Here is a 26,074-nt window from a genome sequence, read left to right on the forward strand (position 1 = left end):
GTGAATATTTGTAGATGGGGTGGCAATCAAGCGGGCTGCTTTGTCCTGGATGGTGTCGCGCTTCTTGAGTGTTGTTGGAACTGCACCCATCCAGGCAAGTGGAGAGTATTCCATCACACTCCTGACTTGTGCCTTATAGATGGCAGACAGGCTTTGGGGAGTCAGGAGGCGAGTTACTCGCCGCAGGACTCCTAGCCTCTGACCTGCTCTTGTAGCCATGATATTTATATGGCTACTCCAGTTCAGTTTCTGGTCAATGGTAGCCCTTACGATGTTGATAGTGGGGGATTCAGCAATGGTAATGTCAGTGAATGTCAAGGGGAGATGGTTAGATTCTCTCTTGTTGGAGATGGTCATTGCCTGGCACTTGTGTGGCGCAAATGTTACTTGCCACTTATCAGCCCAAGCCTGGATATTGTCCAAGTCTTGCTGCATTTCTACACGGACTGCATCAGTATCTGAGGAGTCATGAATGGTGCTGAACATTGTGCAATCATCAGCGAACATCCCCACCTGACCTTATGATTGAAGGAAGGTCATTGATGAAGCAGCTGAAGATGGTTGGGCCTGGGACACTACCCTGAGGAACTCCTGCAGTGATGTCCTGGAGCTCAGATGATTGACCTCCAACAACCACAACCATCTTCCTTTGCGCTAGGTATGACTCCAACCATTGGAGGGCTTTCCCCCTGATTCCCATTGACCTCAGTTTTGCTAGGGCTCCTTGATGCCATACTCGGTCAAATACTGCCTTGATGTCAAGGGTAGTCACTCTCACCTCACCTCTCCAAATATGCATTAAACTCCAATACTTTCTGTACTTGTCACTGCTTACATGAAGCATTTTGCTTTCCTGGTTGTTTGAGCTCTGAAGTACAAGAAATGCAACTGGTGTAATCATTTGGAATATATTTCAAAATATGACCTGCTCCAAGTTATTCCAAACCAAGTCTTTTTTAGCATGTGAATTTTCTTCTTACTGTACTTGCCAACTGTATTTGTGGGATGTAAAATCATATATAGTATAAGCAATATTTAACTTCAAAGTTAGCTCAGAAAAGGTCACATCATGCTTTGCTTGCAATACAAAGAAAATCTTCTTACTTCCAATGTTGCTAATAAATGGTGTTCCTGGAGATTTTCAACAGGAGTGAAATAGGAAGTGGGGTTTACAATCTAAAAGCTCTGAATGGTTAGTCTTTCTGCAAATCAGAAAAAAGCTATTCTGGAGTTGTGGGCTGCTACTCTGCTGAATCTCTTCAGCTGAGAGTGACATTTCTGGGAACTATGATCTCAAGTATAGGTTTCCTGGTGGAAAATGGTAGTGGTATTACAAACTTGGAAAATGCTACTGTACAGGCGAACCTAATCATTTTCTTGTATATTTTTCTATTTATATATTTTTATTATGTAACATATAGTCATCAAAATCTTTCAGAAACAACTATTTGGGCCAATTTTATTGTCTTACTTTCTACTGTTTGCTACTGGTAGGCGATTTCAGCCCGCCAAGTGTTTTCTTGAAAGAAAATTGCTGATTGGAGTCGTTATTCCCACTTGCTACACATTGGTACATTTTTGACCTGTTCAGCTGTCTTTTGGCCCCTTCCTACATCTGCTCACTCCCATTGCTATCCCTACTGAAATCACGAACATAACCCCTGCTAAAGCTCTCCGCCACGGTCATCAACTCGATCCCTTCGTCTGGTTGTTTGCTTACGTTGAAACAAACTACACAATCTCCATGCTCTGCTCGATCCAGAGCTGAACTTTAAGCCATAAATCCTATCCACCTCAGAAGTTGCTTACCTCCAATTTCACATTGCTTAGGTCCACCCTACCTCATCCCCTGTGACAGCCGCAACCTTTACACATACATTCATCACCCCTAGATTCAACTTTCCTAAATTCCTCCTTGCTGGCTTTCTGATCACCATAAACTCTCCCACACTGTTTGCTACTGTTTATGCTGCCCATATCCTCTCCCACACTAAGCCTGTGAATTTTGCTGGAGCAAAATTAAAATCCTCATCCTTGTCCACAAATCCCTCCATGATCTTGTCCCAGTCCCTGTCTGTAACATTCTCTAGCCTTATGCTTTATGGTCTCTTCCCCTCCCCCCACTCCAAGTCATCCAGTTTGCTTGCCATGTATGCCTCCACCCTTCCTTCCAGCTGCAGTGGCATAGCCTTCAGCTACATCACCCTTAAACTTTCAAACTCCCTCCTCAAACCCTGTCACCTCTTTACCTTTCTCACCATATCACAATATCTTTGAAAGTTTTGTCAAAGAGACATGATTTTAATCACCTAACTCTTCTGCAGGGGCCTAGGCCTCCCTATTCCTTTATGAAGTAACTTGGGACATATCTCTACATTAAAAAGTACTATCCAATTGCAGGTTATAACTTTGGCATGCTTTTCCAATATTCAAACAGGGAACTCAGGATAATTTGGAGTTTTGGCAATTAAGACAGAAAGGGAAATAGTGATGTTAGAAGTTTAAAAAAAATAATATCCATCTCACAGAATCTAGTCAAGCTTCAACATGTTGATCCACTTTACAGCATGGTAAAGTTGAATAGATTTGTGATGGTGCCAAAGAAGTTTGTACTGATCTTTCAGGGCTTTGATACCATGGAATGTTCTTGCTTAAAACAGATTCCCTATCATACCTGGAACGAGAGGTTTGTATATCTTGGAAAACAGTACAACAGTTACATATGCACCTAAAGGAACTGAGTATAGGGACAGGTGGGGATGTGGCAGGGATATGGAATTAGTGTAGGATTAGTATAAATGGGTGGTTGATGGTCGGCACAGACTCGGTGGGCCGAAGGGCCTGTTTCAGTGTTGTATCTCTAAATCTAAAAAATCTTCATCACGTTTGCTTTCCAGGGAACAAAATGGTCATGTTGAAATCTTTTCCTGAGTTTTCTAAAATTCATGCAAACTGTGAACAGATACAGCAGGTATCTGCATATTCTACATGACTTTTAAAACTAAAAGACAATAACAACCTCAACATATCAATCTAGAGATAAGTTGACTGGAGTTAAATTGACCAAGGTGCATCTTTGTGGGCTAATGTCAAACTGCTGAAATGTATCTGGCCAAGGTAATTGCATCTGAGTATGTAGATGTGAAACCTGAGCAAAACTTGTTTTTTTACAATTACTAGAACTATCTATGTCATAATATCTTATTTACAGTGAAGAAACATTGACTTTTTCAGGTGATTACATACTTGTAACCAGAGAAAAAGAGCAGAAGGTAACGGCTCAGAATAGGAGAGAATAATGGAGGATCACACAAACCAAATGGCAGGTTTGATTTTCCCCTGCTTGGTAAAGAATAATTCTTACTTAAGAGAATTTTCTTTTTAGAAAATATGCATACTTTTTTTCTAAATCGCTATTGTTAAAAAAGTATCAAAACTCTGTATTTTTAACAAAACATTTTAAAAGTGTCCAGATTTTTTTTGTTACACATAACAAAAAAACTCCCTCAAGTTCATTTGGACCTGTGTTAGAATGCAACTGAAAACGCCAATTGTTATTTTAACTTTTACAGAGCCATGTCTGAAGGCCATATAACACATGATATTCCAGACTGATTGGAATGACCTTCATTTCATGTTCACAATCTTCCTCAATACTCAGTTCCTGACCTCAGCTGCATCAGCATTGCTTACTACCAAGTGGAAGTCTGGTACTTTTCCACAGGGGAAAAGAGAAAAAAAATGCCGGAGTCACTTCCAGGTCATTTGCATGCGCATTCTTGTGGCCTGTTTCTAAGGAGGGGCCTGGGAATGGGTTACCTGACAACTCCTCCCTTAGCCATAAATAGTGCAGGGACATCCAAGTGAGGAAAAAGCTGAAAATACATTTAAAGTAGAAAAGATAGAGAGAGAGATAGATAGTTGAAAACAATTAAGATAACAAAAAAAGTCACGAAACTTCCCCCCTAACATAGACTCATCTTGGTGTTTTGTTGTTTCAAGAAGTAGCTAAATACCAATGTCTGGAAGGAACTGGAGAAACACATCACAGTTGTGAATATGGCTATAAAGAATCTAAGGAATATAATACAACTGAAGGACAGAAAGATTAAGCTGTCAGAAGAAAAACACTTAATAGAGAAACCAAGTGATAAACCTAGAAACAAGACACACTTGACAGAACAAAACTAGGTAGCAAAAATGAGAGAGAGATTTTTTAAAAAAGGCCATAAAGCTAACCAATAAAAAACAAAAAGGAAGTTTCAGAACAAGACAGAAAGGGAGGAATTAGGGCAGGTCATTAGACAATTGAGTTTAATATTTCATTTTTAATTAAATCTCTATATTTGACAAAAATAATTTAGGTTACTCATAATATCTGAAGATGACCATCACTTTTATGATCAAAACTGATTTTAGTGAACAAAAATAACTGACTTTATTATATATATTTTATTACATGCTGAAATGAAATGAAATAAAATCTTGTTGACAGAATAATTTAATGTTTTTTCATAATGAATGAAAACACCTAGAATATTTTACTCTAATGAAGTGCTGATTTTAAGTAAACAGAACACTTTATAATGCCATGTGATTCTGTTAGCTTAATGCAATATACATAGTCAAGATGACTCAGCACTTCAGGCATAACAACATCTTTTATCCTTTGTTTAGTAGCTTGGGCAATAAATGTTAATTAAATTTGTTCTAATATGTTTAACATATGGTTATCTGATCAGCATCTTACTCTGTTGTACTGCATTACAAAATATTAGGTAAATCAAAAACAGGACATTTCTGGGGCTAAATTGCTCACTGATTTTGCTGTTTTACCAATTACTCTGCCATCTTTCAGAAGTCAACTGATCCACATGCTCATCAATGGGTCCATGCCCATATTATTATAATCACACACTGAGGCAGTCTGGCCTCTCAGGTGGACATAAAAATCCCACAGCACTACTTCAAAGAACAGGGGAGGTGTCCGCAATGTCTCGTCCAGTATTTATACCTCAGCTAACATAACCAAAACAGATTATCCAATCTTGTAGGACCTAGTTGTGCTCAAACTGGCTGCCGTGTTTCCTACATTACAACAATGGCTACACTTAAAGCTCTTGGTTGACTGTAAACATTTTGGAAGAAAGAGATAATGGAAAGTACCCAAAAAAAATGCAAGTCAACCCTTCTTTTAAGTCTATAAACATGGGCTCATATTAATTGTCAAAGCTTTAAAAGACAGGCTACAAGACAACACAGATCACCCTGTGTTTGAGGGAGGAGTATTGGACAGAAAATGGAGAAAACAATGCGTTTGGAACAGTCCCTCCAAAGTCTGAGGTGAGGGGGCTCAGTCTACTAGCTGTCAATCCCAGTTACAAACCTGAGGTTATGTCCACCTTTTGATGAGCTAGCAGGAGGCTCCCAAGTTTTTTTTTATTTCCAAAATATACTTTATTCATAAAAATCTGTAAAAAAAAATACATGACAAAACAGTTCCAAACAGCACCAAGTCAAAAAAAAACAAAGTGCAAAGGAGGTCAGTTTCCTTCAATACAGGAGTGAGTTGCCACACAACCCTTCCATTTCATTTTTCATGCCATATACATTTTACAGCAAACAAAAATTTTCCCGATGCAGTTCGAGGGGTTTTCCATGGATCCATCCCCTCCGTTCAGCTTGGTGAGGGGACCTTACACAGTGGTCTTTCCCCATTGAGCTTTTGCTGCGACTGCCCCAAGCTTTAGTGCGTCCCTCAGCACGTAGTCCTGGACCTTGGAATGTGCCAGTCTGCAACATTCGGTCGTGGACAACTCTTTGTGCTGGAAGACCAGCAGGTTTCGGGCAGACCAAAGGGCGCCTTTCACCGAACTGATAGTCCTTCAGCAGCAGTTGATGTTTATCTCGGTGTGTGTCCCTGGGAACAGCCCATAGAGCACAGACTCCTGTGTTACAGAGCTGCTTGGGATGAACCTCGACAAAAACCACTGCATCTCTTTCCACACCTGTTTTGCAAAGACACATTCCAGAAGGATGTGGGTAACCATCTCTTCCCCACCACAGCCACCACGAGGGCATTGTGCGGAGGGGGTGAGACTTTGGGCATGCAGGAAGGATCTGATGGGGAGGGCTCTTCTCACCACCAGCCAAGCTACATCTTGGTGCTTGTTTGAAAGTTCTGGTGATGAGGCATTCCGCCAAATAACTTTGGCGGTCTCCTTGGGGAACCATCCAACAGGATCCACCATCTCCTTTTCCTGTAGGGCCTTGAGGACATTCTGTGCAGACCACTGCCTGATGGATTGGTGGTCAAAGGTGTTTTTCTGCAGAAACTGCTCCACGAAGGATAGGCAGTACGGCACAGTCCAACTGGATGGAGCGTTCCGCGGCAATGTGACCATCCTTCGCAACACCGGAGTCAGACAGAACCTCAGCATGTAGTGACACTTGGAGTTTGCGTACTGGAGATCTACACACAGCTTGATGCAGCCGCACACGAAGGTAGTCATCAGGATGAGGGTGATGTTGGGTACATTTTTCCCACCCTTATCCAGAGGTTTGAACATCGTGTCCCTCCAGACCCGGTCCATTTTGGATCCCCAGATGAAGCGGAAAATGGCTTGGGTGACCGCCACAGCGCAGGAGTGGGGTATGGGCCAGACCTGCGCCACGTACAGCAACAATGTGAGCGCCTCGCACCAGATGACCAGTTTCTTACCCACAATGAAGAGAGATCGCTGCTCCCACATGCTCAGCTTGTGTTGTACCCTGACTACTCGCTCCTCCCAGGTTTTGGTGCACGCCCCGGCCCTTCCGAACCATATCCTCAACACCTTCAGGTAGGCTGACCTGACAGTGAAGGGGACAAAGGATCGGTCAGCCCAGTTCCCAAAGAACATGGCCTCGCTCTTTTTTTTTTTACAGATACAGCACTGAAACAGGCCCTTCGGCCCACCAAGTCTGTGCCGACCATCAACCACCCATTTATGCTAATCCTACACTAATCCCATATCCCTACCACATCCCCACCTGTCCCTATATTTCCCTACCACCTACCTATACTAGGGGCAATTGCTAATGGCCAATTAACCTATCAACCTGCAAGTCTTTGGCATGTGGGAGGAAACCCACGCAGACACAGGGAGAACTTGCAAACTCCACACAGGCAGTACCCAGAATTGAACCCGGGTCGCTGGAGCTGTGAGTCTGTGGTGCTAACCACTGCGCCACTGTGCCGCCTTGCCGTAGTTAACTTTGGCTCCCGAGGCCGGTTCGAACTGGTCGCAGATGCTCATCAGTCTGCGCACAGACAGCGGGTCAGAGCAGAAGACGGCGATGTCATCCATGTACAGGGAGGTTTTAACCTCAGTGCCTCCACTGCCTGGGATTGTCACCTCTCTTATGCTCGCAACCTTCCTAATAGACTCAGCAAAGGGTTCAATACAGCAAACAAACAAGACAGGGGAGAGAGGACAGCCCTGTCTGACTCCAGATTGGATCGGGAAACTTTCTGATTCCCATCCATTGATTGAGACTGCGCTACTGATGTTTGTGTAGAGCAATTTGATCCAATTGCAGATTCCCTCCCCAAACCCCATTTTGGAAAGCACGTCCATCATGTAGGTGCGCGATATCCTGTCAAAAGCCTTCTCCTGGTCCAGGCTGGTGAGGCAGGTCCACCCTCCTGTCCCATACACAGGCGATCGTATCCCTGAGTAGCGCGAGACTATCGGAGATCTTCCTGCCGGGTACAGTACAGGTCTGATCAGGGTAGATCACCAACTCCAGAGCAGACATGACTCTACTGGCTATGACTTTGGACAGAATCTTGTAATCAACATTAAGCAGAGATGGGCCTCCAATTTCTGATTTCTGCCCTCTCCCCCTTCCGCTTGTAGAAGAGGGTGATGATGCATTTCCTCATGGATTCTGACATGCTGCCAGCCAGAAGCCTACTTCCAGCAGGTCCGGGCCGGCCCAGTCCCACAGGCCGAATACAACTCAACCGGTAAGCCATCGCTTCCGGGAGTTTTACTCGTCTCAACGGACTTGACGGCCTTTGTCAGCTCATCCAGAGTTAGCGGCTTGTCCAGTCTCTCCCTTGTGCTGTCATCTAAGACCTCTGTGATAGTTGACAGGAAGGACTGGGAGGCTCTGCTGTCTGTGGGCTTCGCGTCATACAGCCCAGCATAAAAGGATTTGCTGATCCTTAGTATGTCGGACTGCGAAGACGTTACCGAGCCATCCTCTTCCTTCAGGCTGCTGATAACAGAGCTCTCTCTGTGTACCTTTTGGAAGAAGTAACCCGAGCACGTCTCATCCTGCTCGATGGAGCGGACTCTGGACCGGAAGATGATCTTGGAGGCCTCCATGGCAAACAGCGAGGCCTGCTGGCTCTTCACCTCTTGGAGATCCTCCTTGACCTCGACCCCCATCGACTGCAGCCGGAGCAGATTTTGCATACTTTTCTGGAGTCGGGACATTTCCCTCTGTCTCTCTCTCACCCTCTGAACACCTTTGAGGATAAAGAACCTCTTGATGTTCTCCTTGACCGCTTCCCACCAGTGAACTGGAGACTTAAAGAGGGGTTTCACGGTTCTCCAACCTTTGTAATCCCTTTTGAGTTCCTCAACGTTCTCTGGGGTTAACAGTGTAGCATTGAGCTTCCATATCCCCCTGCCAACCCGCTGGTCGTCCTGTAAGCGACAGTCGGCCAGTAAGAGGCAATGGTCGGAGAATAACACCGACTTGACGTCGGTGGATCTGACCGTGACAGCACGGGACACAAACAGGAAGTCAATCCAGGAACGGGCAGATCCGCCCGATCTTGACCAGGTGTATCTACGCTGCGCTCCGTCTGCAGGTTTGCTGAAGACGTCGTGCAGTTTGGCATCTTTTACTGTTTCTATTAGGAATCTGGACGTAGCGTCCAGTTTGCTGTCATCTCTGCCGGATCGTCCAGCTGCATCGATGATGCAGTTGAAGTCACCGCCTAGGATGACCGGCCTGGAGTGTCTGACTTGATTAAGAAGTCAGAACATTGCACACTTGAGGGCACAGACAAAGAGCTAGCTCTATATATCCAATTAACACCTTTAAACAAATGTGACCTAAATGAACTTTCACATTGCTATTCTTTTGTTGAGATGCAACCTTCAGAGTTAAGCCTTTATAAGCTAACTCCAATATTACAGAAATACAAGTTAATAATAACTAGCTAATGCAACCCAGACAAAATCCAATTCATCACAGTGGATAAGATTTTGGCTCAGATTTTCTGTTTACCCCTCTGAAACTTACCTCAACTTCAGAATTGAGCGCACGTGCAGATTAATGCAGAAATCCTGAAGTTGTGGTCTGTCACTCACTGCTCCACCACAGGCTGTGCTGTGGACTCCCCCACCACCACCCCCCCAACCCCACCGCCCCAGAGCAAGCAACCAGTGAAAATCAGCTGATGTGGCAAGAACGTCCCCTTTTCTGCTCTAATATTGCTGTTGGAAACTCCATAAAAAATAAAACTTGCTCAATCAGGTGTTACTGAGTTTTTAACAGCGATCTAAATAATAACAATTGCTGAACAGATCTGGCCCTGAAAAAAAAAACTTTATATATGTGGAGTGCTGTTAAATGTCTCCATTATGTTTAGTGGCTAAATTTTCTAAAATAAAATGTTAAAAAATTCATGATATTTTACCGTTTACTTTATCCCTATGTGTACGTCCTAATCTTTATCGTGCTATATGTAAAATTCTTAAAAAGTGATTTGATTTTAGGGGTTTAAGTTACCTGGTTGGCTGTCTAAGAGAATTCTTTAATCTGATTGGCTGCTTGGACAGCTTGATGACATCAATACAGCTCCATGCTGGGTGTCCCCATTAACCACTAGAAACAGTTCTAACCACAGAGATCACTAGATCTCTCAGCGAGGCTTTCACTGAGGTCAGCAGTGAGTGCTCTTGCTTTACTGCAAACTTTGGGCCATTATTTTTTCAGTTTTTTCCTAATTTTTCAGACATTTGTCTTTGAAAAAAAATAAAGAAAGCTCATCAACACTAACAGCTAAAGGGGTGATACAGATTTAACTGGTCATTTATACCCTGCTCTTTACAATGACACATTGGGCACTATCTAGGAGCTTTGGAATCCAAGTAATAATTTTCTGGTATATGCCATACTACCAAGAATTCCCTATTAATGAATGATCAACCAAATCAAAGTCAGCTTTGAAGTCCAAATAAAATCATATACTGGTATAAGGACAACATTCAGTGAGCAGTTGCAGTAGAGTTACAATACCTTGCAACAACCCTCAACAATGTTCAAAACACCAGTTTCTCTTTTCACATTAAAAAACAAGGAATTAAAAAAAAGCAATTTTAGCAATAATAGTTATTTGCATTCTTACTGAGTTGACATGCTTCGAACTGAGCCATTAGATTCAGATATCAAATTACAGTTTTTGGAAAACCTTTACGCTTTATCTTTAACAATGTTGGGTAACTACAACAAATAATATTTTTATACAATTATGTCTTAATTATTATTCTTTGTGAATATTTTCTGAAATAAGGTTTCTTGAAACTTAAATCACTCGATACATTTTGTTTTAAAAAGTGGCATAATGATGAGCCAGTGATGTCCTGAATTACTGTGGGAAGGAGTTGAGCAAAGACCACACAATTCTCCACTAGACAGTGAAAAAAATTAATGATGATCACCATCCCCGGACTACTCTTCTAGACCATCTATCAATTCGCTGAAGTCTGCCCCAGCCATGTATTATTTACTGACCTACTTCCAGTTCTCCACCAATGTCACTTTGCAACCAGCCATTAGAAGGTGTGAAAGGATAGACTTGATTAGCCCTGTGTACTGTTTTCCACCCCCGACTTCTTGTGGGTTATCTGTCCATTTACTTGGCACAGCTTAGATATGAATTCACCACACTGATATTTTCAGGTATGAACCTGCATCTTGCTTCTTTTTTAGTCAATCACTGATATTGTGTCAAAGGACTAGTTTAAATATGCAACTTCTAAAATTTTATGTTATCATTTACATCATTAAGGAAGAGCACTTGTAAGACTATGTAAAAAAGGAGCTACAGCTATGCTGCTTTTGTTAATGTTATTGTACTGCCGTGAACAACAGATGCCCCTCTACATTGCTTTCATTGATCTCACCAAAGCCTTTGACCTCGTCAGCAGACGTGGTCTCTTCAGACTACTAGAAAAGATCGGATGTCCACCAAAGCTACTAAGTATCATCACCTCATTCCATGACAATATGAAAGGCACAATTCAACATGGTGACTCCTCATCAGAGCCCTTTCCTATCCTGAGTGGTGTGAAACAGGGCTGTGTTCTCGCACCCACACTTTTTGGGATTTTCTTCTCCCTGCTGCTTTCACATGCGTTCAAATCCTCTGAAGAAGGAATTTTCCTCCACACAAGATCAGGGGGCAGGTTGTTCAACCTTGCCCGTCTAAGAGCGAAGTCCAAAGTACGGAAAGTCCTCATCAGAGAACTCCTCTTTGCTGACGATGCTGCTTTAACATCTCACACTGAAGAATGCCTGCAGAGTCTCATCGACAGGTTTGCGTCTGCCTGCAATGAATTTGGCCTAACCATCAGCCTCAAGAAAACGAACATCATGGGGCAGGATGTCAGAAATGCTCCATCCATCAATATTGGCGACCACGCTCTGGAAGTGGTTCAAGAGTTCACCTACCTAGGCTCAACTATCACCAGTAACCTGTCTCTAGATGCAGAAATCAACAAGCGCATGGGTAAGGCTTCCACTGCTATGTCCAGACTGGCCAAGAGAGTGTGGGAAAATGGCGCACTGACACGGAACACAAAAGTCCGAGTGTATCAGGCCTGTGTCCTCAGTACCTTGCTCTACGGCAGCGAGGCCTGGACAACGTATGCCAGCCAAGAGCGACGTCTCAATTCATTCCATCTTCGCTGCCTTCGGAGAATACTTGGCATCAGGTGGCAGGACTATATCTCCAACACAGAAGTCCTTGAAGCGGCCAACACCCCCAGCTTATACACACTACTGAGTCAGCGGCGCTTGAGATGGCTTGGCCATGTGAGCCGCATGGAAGATGGCAGGATCCCCAAAGACACATTGTACAGCGAGCTCGCCACTGGTATCAGACCCACCGGCCGTCCATGTCTCCGTTATAAAGACGTCTGCAAACGTGACATGAAATCGTGTGACATTGATCACAAGTCGTGGGAGTCAGTTGCCAGCATTCGCCAGAGCTGGCGGGCAGCCATAAAGACAGGGCTAAATTGTGGCGAGTCGAAGAGACTTAGTAGTTGGCAGGAAAAAAGACAGAGGCGCAAGGGGAGAGCCAACTGTGCAACAGCCCCAACAAACAAATTTCTCTGCAGCACCTGTGGAAGAGCCTGTCACTCCAGAATTGGCCTTTATAGCCACTCCAGGCGCTGCTTCACAAACCACTGACCACCTCCAGGCGCGTATCCATTGTCTCTCGAGATAAGGAGGCCCAAAAGAAAAAAGAAACTAGCATCAATAAAAAGGCTCACCTGTGAAACAAATACATGATTAAAAGAAATAATCCCTCAAGATTATCACAAAACAAATGAAACTTACTTTGACTTTTATGGCAATGCAAAAATAAAAATTAGCTATCTTTTTAGCTAGATTTCAACTGAACCGAGATAAACATCGAAAGCAATGTCTTCCCAAGACACAACCCTTTGTATCTGCTAACTAATTAAACTCTAGGGGCTGGATTTTAAAGCCCCTCTGCCGTCAGGAACAGTGACAGGGGAACAACAAAGATCGGTGAAGCGTAAGCCTGCCACCGACCCCAATGGCGGCAGGCCCGTGGTGATCTCGGCGGCAAGGCCGCGTGGCAGCGATGGGACCCCCATTTCAATATGTAAACTTATTTACATACCTGATTTAATGAGGGTCCCGTCACCTCCTTAATCGCCACACCGATCTTCATTCGGGCGGCCGACAATGCCGTGCATTCGAATCCCCGTTCGGGGAAACATGACGCGAAACTTGTGGGGGGGCGGGGAGGAGGATTTTTCTCTGTGCGGTGCGGGGGGAGTGGGGTAACAATGCAGATTGGTCGGGGGGTGTGGTGATGGGAAGCGGTAAACGGCAAAGTTGCCGAACCTTTGGGGGGGGGGCGGGGAGGGTCAAATTCACAATATTGTAATTCTGGGGGGACAAGGGCATGGATGTCTGGAAATGCCATGGGGGGGGGGGGGTGGGGTGGGGTGGCGGGGGGCGAGAAATGCATCTGAAAGTCATTTAATTCTGTTTTGTGTAAATTTAACTTACCTGGTCCTTTAATTTTTAAATGTCCTTTGAGGGCTGTAAGCTCATAAAAATGGCGCCGGCACCTGCGCATTGGTGCCAGACGCCGTTGCTGGTGATGGCTCGTCTGCCCCCTCCACATCATTGCAGGGGGCGGGCGCTGCGGTCATGCAAATGAGCCGCTGTGTTTGAAATCACACCAGCTCCATGACATAGTGCCCGTGCAGGCAGTCCACATTTTTTTACGTCCGCTGCCTACTTCGGCGGCGGATTCTTAAAATGTCGCCCACGGTATGACTTTTTTTTGAACGTGCTCTGCTCACTCACATGCTTGTCTCCCCTCTTACCTGCTAACACTCTTACAAATGAAAAACCTGAATGAACAACGACAATGAATAGTCAGCTGCAGAAACTGGCACAGGTAAAACACAATTACGTGGTGTCTATAGTTAGCTTGGTTATGACCAACTGCATGAACGACTATACAGATAGTTACAAACTGTTTCACTCCCACCACATTTGGCCAGGTTATATACCTGCTTTTGAACAAATTAGAGATAAATATTTCATAAATTGTAGATACTGTAGAATTTCTAACCTCTAGATTCTGCTTGGAGTGTTGCAGCTTCTTTGGTTTGAGTCTAACCTTGCTGCACACCAGGGAGTGGTCGGAGTAGGCTTCGCCATCAGAAACTCTTTGCTCAGCATTATAGAGCCACCTTCAAATGGCATACTGTCCCTCCGACTGAGAGTAACAGGGTAGTTGTTATGGGGGACTTTAACTTTCCAAATATCGACTGGAAATACTATAGTTCGAGTACTTTAGATGGGTCAGTTTTTGTCCAGTGTGTGCAGGAGGGTTTTCTGACACAGTATGTAGACAGGCCAACCAGGGGCGATGCCACATTGGATTTGGTACTGGGAAATGAACCCGGCCAGGTGTTAGATTTAGATGTAGGTGAGCACTTTGGTGATAGTGATCACAATTCGGTTAGGTTTACCTTAGCGATGGGCAGGGACAGGTATATACCGCAGGGCAAGAATTATAACTGGGGGAAAGGAAATTATGATGTGATTAGGCAAGATTTAGGATGCGTAGGATGGGGAAGGAAACTGCAGGGGATGGGAACAATCGAAATGTGGAGCTTATTCAAGGAGCAGCTACTGCGTGTCCTTGATAAGTATGTACCTGTGAGGCAGGGAGGAAGTTGTCGTGCGAGGGAGCCGTGGTTTACTAAAGAAGTTGAAGCGCTTGTCAAGAGGAAGAAGAAGGCTTATGTTAGGATGAGACGTGAAGGCTCAGTTAGGGCGCTTGAGAGTTACAAGCTAGCCAGGAAGGATCTAAAGGGAGAGCTAAGAAGAGCAAGGAGAGGACACGAGAAGTCATTGGTGGATCGGATCAGGGAAAACCCTAAGGCTTTCTATAGGTATATCAGGAATAAAAGAATGACTAGAGTTAGATTAGGGCCAATCAAGGATAGTAGTGGGAAGTTGTGTGTGGAATCAGAGGAGATAGGGGAAGTGTTAAATGAATATTTTGCGTCAGTATTTACTGTAGAGAAAGAAAATGTTGTTGAGAATACTGAGATTCAGGCTACGAGGCTAGATGGAATTGAGGTTCACAAGGAGGAGGTGTTAGCAATTTTGGAAAGTGTGAAAATAGATAAGTCCCCTGGGCCAGATGGGATTTATCCTAGGATTCTCTGGGAAGCTAGGGAGGAGATTGCAGAGCCTTTGTCCTTGATCTTTATGTCGTCATTGTCGACAGGAATAGTGCCGGAAGACTGGAGGATTGCAAATGTTGTCCCCTTGTTCAAGAAGGGGAGTAGAGACAGCCCTGGTAATTATAGACCTGTGAGCCTTACTTCGGTTGCGGGTAAAATGTTGGAAAAGGTTATAAGAGACAGGATTTATAATCATCTTGAAAAGAATAAGTACATTAGAGATAGTCAGCACGGTTTTGTGACGGGTAGGTCGTGCCTCACAAACCTTATTGAGTTTTTCAAGAAGGTGACCAAACAGGTGGATGAGGGTAAAGCAGTGGATGTGGTGTATATGGATTTCAGTAAGGCGTTTGATAAGGTTCCCCACGGTAGGCTATTGCAGAAAATACGCAAGTATGGGGTTGAAGGTGATTTAGAGCTTTGGATCAGAAATTGGCTAGCTGAAAGAAGACAGAGGGTGGTGGTTGATGGCAAATGTTCATCCTGGAGTTTAGTTACTAGTGGTGTACCGCAAGGATCTGTTTTGGGGCCACTGCTGTTTGTCATTTTTATAAATGACCTGGAAGAGGGTGTAGAAGGGTGGGTTAGTAAATTTGCGGATGACACTAAGGTCGGTGGAGTTGTGGATAGTGCCGAAGGATGTTGTCGGGTCGAGAGAGACATAGATAGGCTGCAGAGCTGGGCTGAGAGATGGCAAATGGAGTTTAATGCGGAAAAGTGTGAGGTGATTCACTTTGGAAGGAGTAACAGGAATGCAGAGTACTGGGCTAATGGGAGGATTCTTGGTACTGTAGATGAACAGAGAGATCTTGGTGTCCAGGTGCATAAATCCCTGAAGGTTGCTAACCAGGTTAATAGGGCTGTTAAGAAGGCATATGGTGTGTTAGCTTTTATTAGTAGGGGGGTCGAGTTTCGGAGCCACGAGGTCATGCTGCAGCTGTACAAAACTCTGGTGAGACCGCACCTGGAGTATTGCGTGCAGTTCTGGTCACCGCATTATAGGAAGGATGTGGAAGCTATGGAAAGGGTGCAGAGGAGATTTACTAGGATGTTGCCTGGTATGGAGGGAAGGTCTTACGAGGAAAGGCTGAGGGACTTGAGGTTGTTTTCGTTGGAGAGAAGGAGGAGGAGAGGTGACTTAATAGAGACATATAAGATAATCAGAGGGTTAGATAGGGTGGATAGTGAGCGTCCTTTTCCTCGGATGGTGATGGCAAACACGAGGGGACATAGCTTCAAGTTGAGGGGTGATAGATATAGGACAGATGTGAGAGGTAGTTTCTTTACTCAGAGAGTAGTAAGGGCGTGGAACGCCCTGCCTGCAGCAGTAGTAGATTCGCCAACTTTAAGGGCATTTAAGTGGACATTGGATAGACACATGGATGAAAATGGAATAGTGTAGGTCAGATGGTTTCACAGGTCGGCGCAACATCGAGGGCCGAAGGGCCTGTACTGCGCTGTAATGTTCTAATTCTAATTCACTGCCTCTGGTCCAGTGCACCTAACTCAGCATCTATACTCCAACACTCTGCTCCCCACCTGAAGTTAAAGACCAGTTCTCCGAGGAACTCCATAATATCATTAGTAGCATCCCCAATACTGATCACTTGTTCCTGCTGGGGGACTTTAATGCCAGGGTTGGGGCCGACCATGACTCATGGCCCTCCTGCCTTGGGCGCTATGGCATTGGAAGGAAGAATGAGAATGGACAGAGACTGCTGGGGTTGTGTACCTATCACAACCTCTGCATCACCAACTCGTTCTTTCATACTAAACCCTGTCACCAAGTTTCATGGAGGCACCCAAGATCATGTTGTTGGCACCAGCTGGACCTCATCATCACAAGGCAAGCCTCTTTAAACAGCGTTCAAACCACACACAGATTCTACAGTGCTGACTGTGACACCAACCACTCCCTGGTGTGCAGCAAGGTTAGACTCAAACTAAAGAAGCTGCATCACTCCAAGCAGAAGGGCCGCCTGCACATCAACACGAACAGAATTTCTTATCCACAGCTGTTACATAAGTTTCTAAATTCACTTGAAAAAGCCCTTCAAAACACTCCTACAGGGGATGCAGAGACCACGTGGGTCCACATCAGAGACACCATCTATGACTCAGCAATGACCACCTATGACAAACGTGAGAAGCAGAATGCAGACTGGTTTCAATCTCACTTTGAAGAGCTGGAACCTGTCATAGCCGCTAAGAGCATTGCACTGTTGAACTACAAGAAAGCCCCCAGCAAGTTAACATCCGTAGCACTTTAAGTAGCCAGAAGCGCTGCACAAAGAACAGCCAGGCACTGCGCAAATGACTACTGGCAACACCTATGCAGTCGTATTCAGCTGGCCTCTGACACTGGAAACATCAGAGGAATGTATGATGGCATTAAGAGAGCTTTTGGGCCAACCATCAGGAAGATCGCTCCCTTCAAGTCTAAATCCGGGGAAACGATCACTGACCAATGCCAGCAAATGGACCGCTGTGTGGAGCACTACTTAGAACTGTACTCCACGAAAAATGTTGCCACTGAGACTGCCCTCAATGCAGCCCAGTCTCTGCCAGTCATGGATGAGCTGGACGAACAGCCAACAAAATCAGAACTCGGTGATGCTATTGATTCTCTAGCCCCTGGGAGGGACGGCATTACCCCTGAAACAATCAAGAGTGCCAAGCCTGCTATACTCTCAGCACTCCACGAACTGCTTTGCCTGTGCTGGGATGAGGGAGCAGTACCACAGGACATGCCAATATCATCACCCTCGATAAGAACAAGGGCGATCGCGGTGACTGCAACAACTACCGTGGAATCTCCCTGCTCAGCATAGTGGGGAAAGTCTTCGCCCGAGTAGTTTTAAACAGACTCCAGAAGCTGGCTGAGCGTGTCTATCCCGAGGCACAGTGTGGCTTTTGAGCAGAGAGATCCACCATTAACATGCGGTTCTCCCTTCACCAGCTACAGGAGAAATGCCGTGAACAACAGATGCTCCTCTACGTTGCTTTCATAGATCTCACCAAAGCCTTTGAGCTGTCAGCAGACGTGGTCTCTTCAGACTATTAGCAAAGATCGGATGTCCACCAAAGCTACTAAGTATCATCACCTCATTCCATGACAATATGAAAGGCACAATTCAGCATAGCGGTGCCTCATCAGACCCCTTTTCTATCCTGAGTGGTGTGAAACAGGGCTGCATTCTAGCACATACACTGTTTGGGATCTTCTTCTCCCTGCTGCTCTCACAAGCGTTCAAGTCTTCAGAAGAAGGAATTTTCCTCCACACAAGATCAGATGGCAGGTTGTTCAACCTTGCCCATCTAAGAGCGAAGACCAAAGTATGGAAGGTCCTCATCAGGGAACTCCTCTTTGCTGACGATGCTGCATTAACATCCCACACTGAAGAGTGTCTGCAGAGACTCAGCAACAGGATTGCGGCTGCCTGCAACGAATTTGGCCTAACCATCAGCCTCAAGAAAACGAACATCATGGGACAGGAGGTCAAAAATGCTCCATCCATCAATATCGGTGACCACGCTCTGGAAGTGGTTCAAGAGTTCACCTACTTAGGCTCAACTATCACCAGTAACCTGTCTCTCGATGCAGAAATCAACAAGTGCATGGGGAAGGCATCGCTGCCATGTCCAGACTGGGCAAGAGAGTGTGGGAAAATGGTGCACTGACACGGAATACAAAAGTCCAAGTGTATCAAGCCTGTGTCCTCAGTAGCTTGCTCTCCGGCAACGAGGCCTGGACAACGTAAGTCAGCCAAGAGCGACGTCTCAATTCATTCCATCTTCGCTGCCTCCGGAGACTCCTTAGCATCAGGTGGCAAGACCGTATCTCCAACGCAGAAGTCCTCGAGGCAGCCAACATCCCCAGCATATACACACTACTGAGCCAGCAGCGCTTGAGATGGCTTGGCCATGTGTGCCGCATGGAAGATGGCAGGATCCCCACGGACACATTGTACAGCGAGTTCGTCACTGGTATCAGACCCACCAGCCATCCATGTCTCCACTTTAAAGACGTCTGTAAACGTGACATGAAGTCCTGTGACACTGATCACAAGTCGTGGGAGTCAGTTGCCAGTGATCGCCAGAGCTGGCGGACAGCCATAAAGGCGGGGCTAAAGAGCGGCAAGTCGAAGAGACTTAGCTGTTGGCAGGAAAAAAAACAGAAGCGCAAGGGGAGAGCCAACTGTGTAACAGCCCTGACAACCAATTTTATCTGCAAGTCTGTGGAAGAGTCTGTCTCTCTAGAATTGGCCTTTATAGCCACTCCTGGCGCTGCTTCACAAACCACTGACCACCTCCAGGCGCTTACCCATTGTCTCTCAAGACAAGGAGGCCAAAGAAGAAGAGATTCTAAACATTTTTCTTCTCTCCCCTCTTTTTCCTGTGAAAACTGTAAATGATTAGGATTGTTTTGTTACTTTCATTGGATAAAAGGAAGAAGAGTGCAATAGTGATGATTGTTGGAGCAAATCTGGACATTTAATTTTAACCTCATTTTTAGACATGGTAGAAAATAGTGAAGGATAAAGTTAATTGCTTGGCTCACCATCAGGGCATTCCTTCCAAAGAGCCATTGATAAACATTTCACAATTTACAGTCTTTGGTGCATCCTGCTTTCAATCAAAATAGAATATATGCTGGCAACAAGAGGGTTTTTACTATTTTACAACAGCTCTGTAGAGCATTTTACTGGGTTTCACAACTACCTGTACCACCCTTCCCATCTGTTACCATCTGCCATTATTTAGCATCCACTTTTTGTGAGAACACATCATGATGCAAATACAACCCAGCACTTAAGTTATTTGTTGGCATCATTGAGTGTTAGGCATCTTTAAACTTATTTTCACATGTTTGAAGTTTTTTTAAAAAAAACACAAAATGCACTCTCTACTTTGAATTAGTAAAAAGCAGTTTTTAGTTTTTTAAGCCTCTCATATGTAATTGGAATGTACAGAATGAAAATTACTCACCTCAGTTTACACTGTAAAAAAAAATCTATCTCAAAACTATTCATGATTTAAACAATATTCTACACTAGTTGTTACTTCAGTATCACTGATGCCTGACTCAAATTTAATGTCTTATACCACGGACCGTTTTGACATACTACACATAAAGGTAGCATTAGTTTCATAGGTTTAGACTGTGAATTAATTGGAATTTCATAAAATCTGTAAAACATTTATCACAGATGCACTGAACTAAATGCAAGCAAGTCTGTTTGTATTTTCTCCATTTTGCTTTTCTTTAGAAGTCTGTCCCAGCCATGCATCATGTACTGACCATGAACGCAACTTGCTTCCAGTCCTCTGCCACTGGCACTTTGCAACCAGCCATTAGAAGGTGTGAAAGAGTAAACTTGATTAGCCCTGAGTACTGTTTACCACCCCCGATCTCTTGTGGGTATCTGTCCTTTTACTCAGTACAGCCTAGATCTAAATTTACCACATTGATATTTTCAGATATGAACCTGTGTCTCAATTCTTTTTAGCAAATCACTGATAATGTTTCAAAGGACTACCTTTAATATGCAATTTCTAAAACTTTATGTTATCATTTACATCAGACAACAAACTTTGCGACCACTAGCTTTTGTTAATCAGAACACATATAATAACCTGTAACAAAATCAAAATGTGCCAGGAGAGTTATTTCTGGATTTTACTATTCCTTAAAGGAAACTAGGTATGTACATTGCATAAATCTACTCCAATTCCATATATAAACAACTAGTAACCAAAAAGGGCGAATTAATTTTTGAAAATAGGGGATAGAAAATGCTCATTTTATTAGTGTTAATGGAAAGACTCAAAAAGATAAAAATTAAATATATCAAAATTAGGGCTACTTGATTCCTTTTCTCAATAGTTAAAGCAAACCACTCTAAATGCTAAAGCAAAATGTAATTTAGTAAGTGTTCCTAAAAGCCCCTCAGAACTGATTTCAGAATGCAGCTCTGACTGCAATTCGAAGCAAGTAGTAGATGTCTGAAGCAGCCATAATTATTATTTTCATCTCTAAAGGGTCATTCACATCTCTAACAAGAAACATCTTATTGTGAAAACCAGTATTTCACTGTTCCCTCTTAATGGGACAACTTTCTTCAGTTCTGTATTTGGAAAATTGAGAATTAAAAATTAGCTTAATCAAAAACAATAATTACAGCAAAGTTACTTTGTAAATGCATAGTTTTAAAAGGGATTTTGTCACTGTGTAGAGTTTTAGATCATTTTCTTCAATATAATGTCACAAGTAAGTGAGGTAATGACACTACAATAAGATTTATGCCACTGTGTCATATGTTTGGCAAACAAAAGATAATAGATTAGCCAAACATCTTTTCATGACGTTAATATTCATAAAATTTAACATTCTGAAATCATTTTAGCAGTCTTCCTTCAGTATTTCATCTCTGGCCTCTGCTAGGATATCAGCATGAAAACATAATGCAGCAGAACTCCACAAATCAGGATGGGAAGATCTAGTGACTTTAATTATAATGATCCTACCTCTGGAGCCAAGTATTCTGGTGTACCACAAAATGTCTTCATGGTAGCAGCATCTGTAATTCCTTCTTTGCAAAGTCCAAAATCTGTGATTTTGATGTGACCATCTTTGTCTAACATTAAATTCTCCAGCTACAAAAAAGATTCATTTGAAAACTAATTTTCAATAATAAGCAATACCAAATGCAGTCAGAACCTAGAACAATGGGAGATGGGATCTAGGAGGAGTACATTTTATTCTGAACACTGCATCTTATAGAAGAAAGTAACAGTTGCATAAAAATATTGATAACTCTTTTAAAAATATCAATTTTCTTATTGCATGAATGGAGAACCTAAAGTTGTGTTTTCTTCTTTGCATTACTATTTTGGTGGCGAAACCAATGGAAAGTGCCCTGCAACTTAGAAAAGCAGGCAGTGTGACTTTAAACTGGCCTAAGAGTTGTAAAACCCCAAGAAGTCACACTACAGGAAAGGGACGCGGTTTGCACAGACTCTAACATGACTTCCTGGCGTTGGACAGCTCTCAGGCTGTTTTGAAGTTGTGCCCCTCCTGCATCTAAAGGAGCTGCACAGGGATATTTTCTGTCAATTACATAATTGAAGCAGCCTAACACAGAAGGAGACCATGCCTGAGAATTCATGTGAGCAAGGGAACAAAGATAATTATTTCTTGAGCTAATATTTTCTTCTATAAAATGGAGGAGTACGTTGAACAAAAAATACTAACATAAAGCGTTATTTTTTGCAGTTTCATTGCCCTCCCCTCCCCAAGGACAAATGGCAAAAATTACATTTTAATAGACTCTAAAATGTCCATGTGACCAAGTTTCATCAATGACAGATTATTTAATCATCTAATAGGTTTGAAATCCCATTTCCCAACTGGCTCTTATTCTGGTCACCTAGAGACAGTTAGAAGAGTCAGAATACAACAGCAGCTTCCATTTGCAGAGCACCTTTAACACAGAAAAACATCCAAAGACACTTCACAAGCAGTGTAATCAGACAAAAATGGGTACCGAGCCAATGAAAAAGATATTAGGAGGGGTGACTAAAAGTTCGGTTAAACATGTTGGTTTTAAGGAGGGAGAAAGAAAGGGGGAGAATTAGAAAGGCACAGAGGTTTAGGGAGATAATTCCTGAGCATACAGCGAAAGGCACAGCTGACAATGTTGGGGCGATGGGAGTAAGAGAAGCATAAGAGGTCAGAGTTGGAGGAACACAAGAAGGGACATGGTTTGCACAGGCTCTAACATGACTTCCTGGCATTGTACAACTCTTAAGCTGTTTTGAAGTTGTGCCCCTGCTGTATCTAAAGGAGCTGCACAGGGATGTTTTCTGTCAATTATATAATTGAAGCAGCATAACATAGAGGGAGACCATGCCCTCTTGAAGGGTTATAGGAAAAACTACATGTTTTCTTCAGGATGGGCAAGGACTTCATTTCTGAGTGCAACAATCCATAAGAAATTACATTTCATAAATAAATAATATTCCTTTCTTTTGTTTAAAGAAGTTTAGACTGATGTCATAAAATTCTAATTTGAGATTCCTCAATTTTCAATACACTACACAAATTGAAATGTGGTCATATCTAATAAATCATTATATGTTATGATTTTCTCTTGACAACCAGAAAACCACTTCAACCCATCCCATTAGAAAATATGCATTTAAACATTAGTTAGCACTGAACAACGAATTTTAAAGTGCAGTGAAGGAGACAAATATGAAAGTCAATCCCTGCACTGATATTTTGATAATTTACAGAATTTTATCTCAAACGTGTTAAACCTCCCTTTTTACCCACCTTTTTTTTTCAAATTTACACACCATTCCTCTTTCTAAAAGAATTATGCAAACTAATCATGGCTGTGACAAACTTCTGTGACAACCAATTGAAACTATCCTATAACCATAAAAATTTAGAGTCGTAACTGTGCAAGCTTTTAGTTAGAGCAATCTAAAACTAACCAACTGTCCAAATCTCTCCCCAAAGCCGTAGGTCTTCCTCTGCTTCAAATATATATTCAATTGCCCCTTAAAAGAAGCCATGGTCACTGCCTCAACCATCCCCTGTGTCAAAGCATTCCATGCTAACAAATTTCTGAAGGAATTCTTCATAGCTTATCTCCTCACTCTTTGTGAGGATTTTAAACAGATGACCCACCACTGACATCTGCAGCAAAGGCCCCATACTCTGGAACTAACTCCCAAAACCTCTTTGCCTCTCCAGTTCCCTATCCTCCTTTAAAACCCTCCTCAAAACCCACCTTTTTGACTAAACTTTTTATCAACCCTAAAGTCGTCTTCTTTAGCTTAGCATCCATTTTTTTTAAATTACATCTCTGAGAGGCCATTTGGGACAAGTATTTATACAGCACCTTTACATACCAAACAAGTGGATTTAGCTGAACTATGAGTTACAATTTTGATGCATATATTAAGTACGGCATGCACATTGTATTTATTTAAATAACTATTAGATAGGTTAAGAATAAAATTATAACAATACCTCAGCCAATTAGTATATCATGCTCAAGTCTGCATCCAAGATTTGTCATATAGGCAAGCTCCTTGTTTCAACCAGTACTGGCTGGGGAATTAATAAGATCACCAAAACTCTTTTTCAAAAGCAAAAGGATAGGAAATGAGAAGGAACAAACAACTTGTTTTGTTTGTCTATACTCAGTAGTGACCGTTTATAAAGAAATGTTGGTAGAATGTGAAAGTAGCCCATTGCCTGCCAGCACAGTTGAAGATAAATGTATGGGAATTGAAATAAAATTTAAGAGATAAATTACAAAAATGTGGATAAAAAAGTTTTTTTTAAAAAAAAGTTAACATTTTAAAACGCCTTTCAAATTCTAAAAAGAAACCAACTGTTCCCATTATTACAATAATCTGTGGTGGGAACAGCAGGTTCAGCTGTTGCAAATAGGTTATGAATAATTTCAAGTATGTTCCTAGTGTGAAAAAAAGGAAAAAAAGAATAAATTCTGATTACATTGTTACCTTGAGATCTCGGTACACAATCTTCTCGGAATGCAAATAATCTAGAGCCGAGACAATTTCTGCACCATAGAAGCGTGTGCGGTCCTCTGAGAACACTCGTTCTCTCGACAAATGGAAAAACAGCTGCAGGGTAAACAGCGGGGACAGTATTGTAATAATTACTGATTTAGTGGGTAAAATTAACACAAACATAAAACACCTCTCATCACCATATTGTGATGATAGATAGTGTACCCTTGGTAGATACTGATGGCTCCTAGACGGCAGCTGGCTTATCTTTCAAAGTTTCCAAGGGGAAATGAGAGCTGCTAAATCAGCTTTTTAATCAATATACCAATCTTGTTCCAGACATTCTGTGCACTGCCTATTTAACCTCCTACTTACTCCTGAAAAAAGTGCAGCAGTGCGATCTAATTATCCTTTTCATATTGTCAGATGTTGAGCTGCATTGTCAAATACCTGTATGTTCACACTGTCACAGGCATTGATACAAATTACCACTGTTACCTTCAAACAGTCCCGTATTAATTGACCTGCCATCAAAATTTGCATAAGAAAGACCTGAATGTGTCAAACAGGGATTAGTCATCCTAACTAATACACCGCTGTAGCTAACAAATTTCACATATTGAAACTAAAGGGTCCACTGAGTCAATCTAAGTCTTTTCCGAGTTAATTAGTAAGATTTTGTGAACATTCTGTGAAGGAAAAATGCTGCATTATGCATTTTTCTGTGATTAACACTAGAAGAATGAAATAGCTCAAAATGCATTTTATATTAAAAAATTAATGCAGACTGATTCTTTTAATAGATTTACACATAGGAATACAAAAACAACCTGAAACTATTTTTAAATTGTAACCACTTACAACTTTATTTTAAGAAAAATGTATATAAGTGTAATTGCTTTATATAAAAGGCATGGAAAAACAAACTAGGGTTATTTTGTGGCCAAGTTTTAAAAAAAAACTTATTTTGGATTATTGCTCCTTGATGAGATGCAAAAACATGCTAAGTGGTCATTATCTCATAACCTTAACTGCATAGGCATATCAAAATCTCATTGCTTTGGAATATTAAGGCAAGGTACAAACTTAAAATTAGTCAAAGTATTAAATAAAATATAAAGTAATTGGTTAAAAATGTAATTGACTGACTCAAAAAGTTCTTAACTACTAAAAATGTACTTAAATACCTTTAAATCCCAGTAGTAACTTTTATATAAATTTTATATAGCTCTATTCACCCTACTTGTAATATCAAATGTAAGATGCTAATTATCAATCATAGTCAACTGCTGAATTTCTTTGATTCAAAGATCTTTCAACATTTCATTACTATGGTACCCCTCACCAATCTGCTGTTTTTCCTGCATTCAATCATTTCTCAGTACAAAATATTACGAGATTACTACAGATGAGAAAGGCCATTTGTCCCATATTGGTTCATTTATCCAAGAAGCCACATAAGCCCCATCATTTTAGCATCATATTGC

The 26,074-nt window shown here is 42.4% G+C and overlaps 1 protein-coding gene across 7 annotated transcripts in view; it reads right to left on the bottom strand.

Moving 5' to 3' along the window:
- Positions 1 to 26,074, bottom strand: part of akt3a (v-akt murine thymoma viral oncogene homolog 3a) — a 538,604-nt gene that overhangs the window by 93,105 nt on the left and 419,425 nt on the right. For 5 of the 7 annotated variants that reach the window (XR_010976283.1, XM_068045394.1, XM_068045393.1 and 2 more), the window contains 2 exons: positions 24,579 to 24,701; positions 21,564 to 21,692 (listed from right to left, as the gene is read on the bottom strand). The exons of 1 other annotated variant lie outside the window; for it this stretch is intronic. Coding sequence is in view for 5 of the 6 variants with exons in the window: in XM_068045394.1 (XP_067901495.1) it covers positions 21,564 to 21,692; positions 24,579 to 24,701 (252 nt within the window). In the remaining variant the exon portion in view is untranslated. The remainder of the gene's footprint in view (positions 1 to 21,563; positions 21,693 to 24,578; positions 24,702 to 26,074) is intronic. One more of the 7 variants, XM_068045396.1, reaches the window with a different exon arrangement.

The sequence above is a fragment of the Heterodontus francisci genome, chromosome 13 (assembly GCF_036365525.1).
Source record: "Heterodontus francisci isolate sHetFra1 chromosome 13, sHetFra1.hap1, whole genome shotgun sequence".
In the NCBI taxonomy this organism is placed as follows: domain Eukaryota; kingdom Metazoa; phylum Chordata; class Chondrichthyes; order Heterodontiformes; family Heterodontidae; genus Heterodontus; species Heterodontus francisci.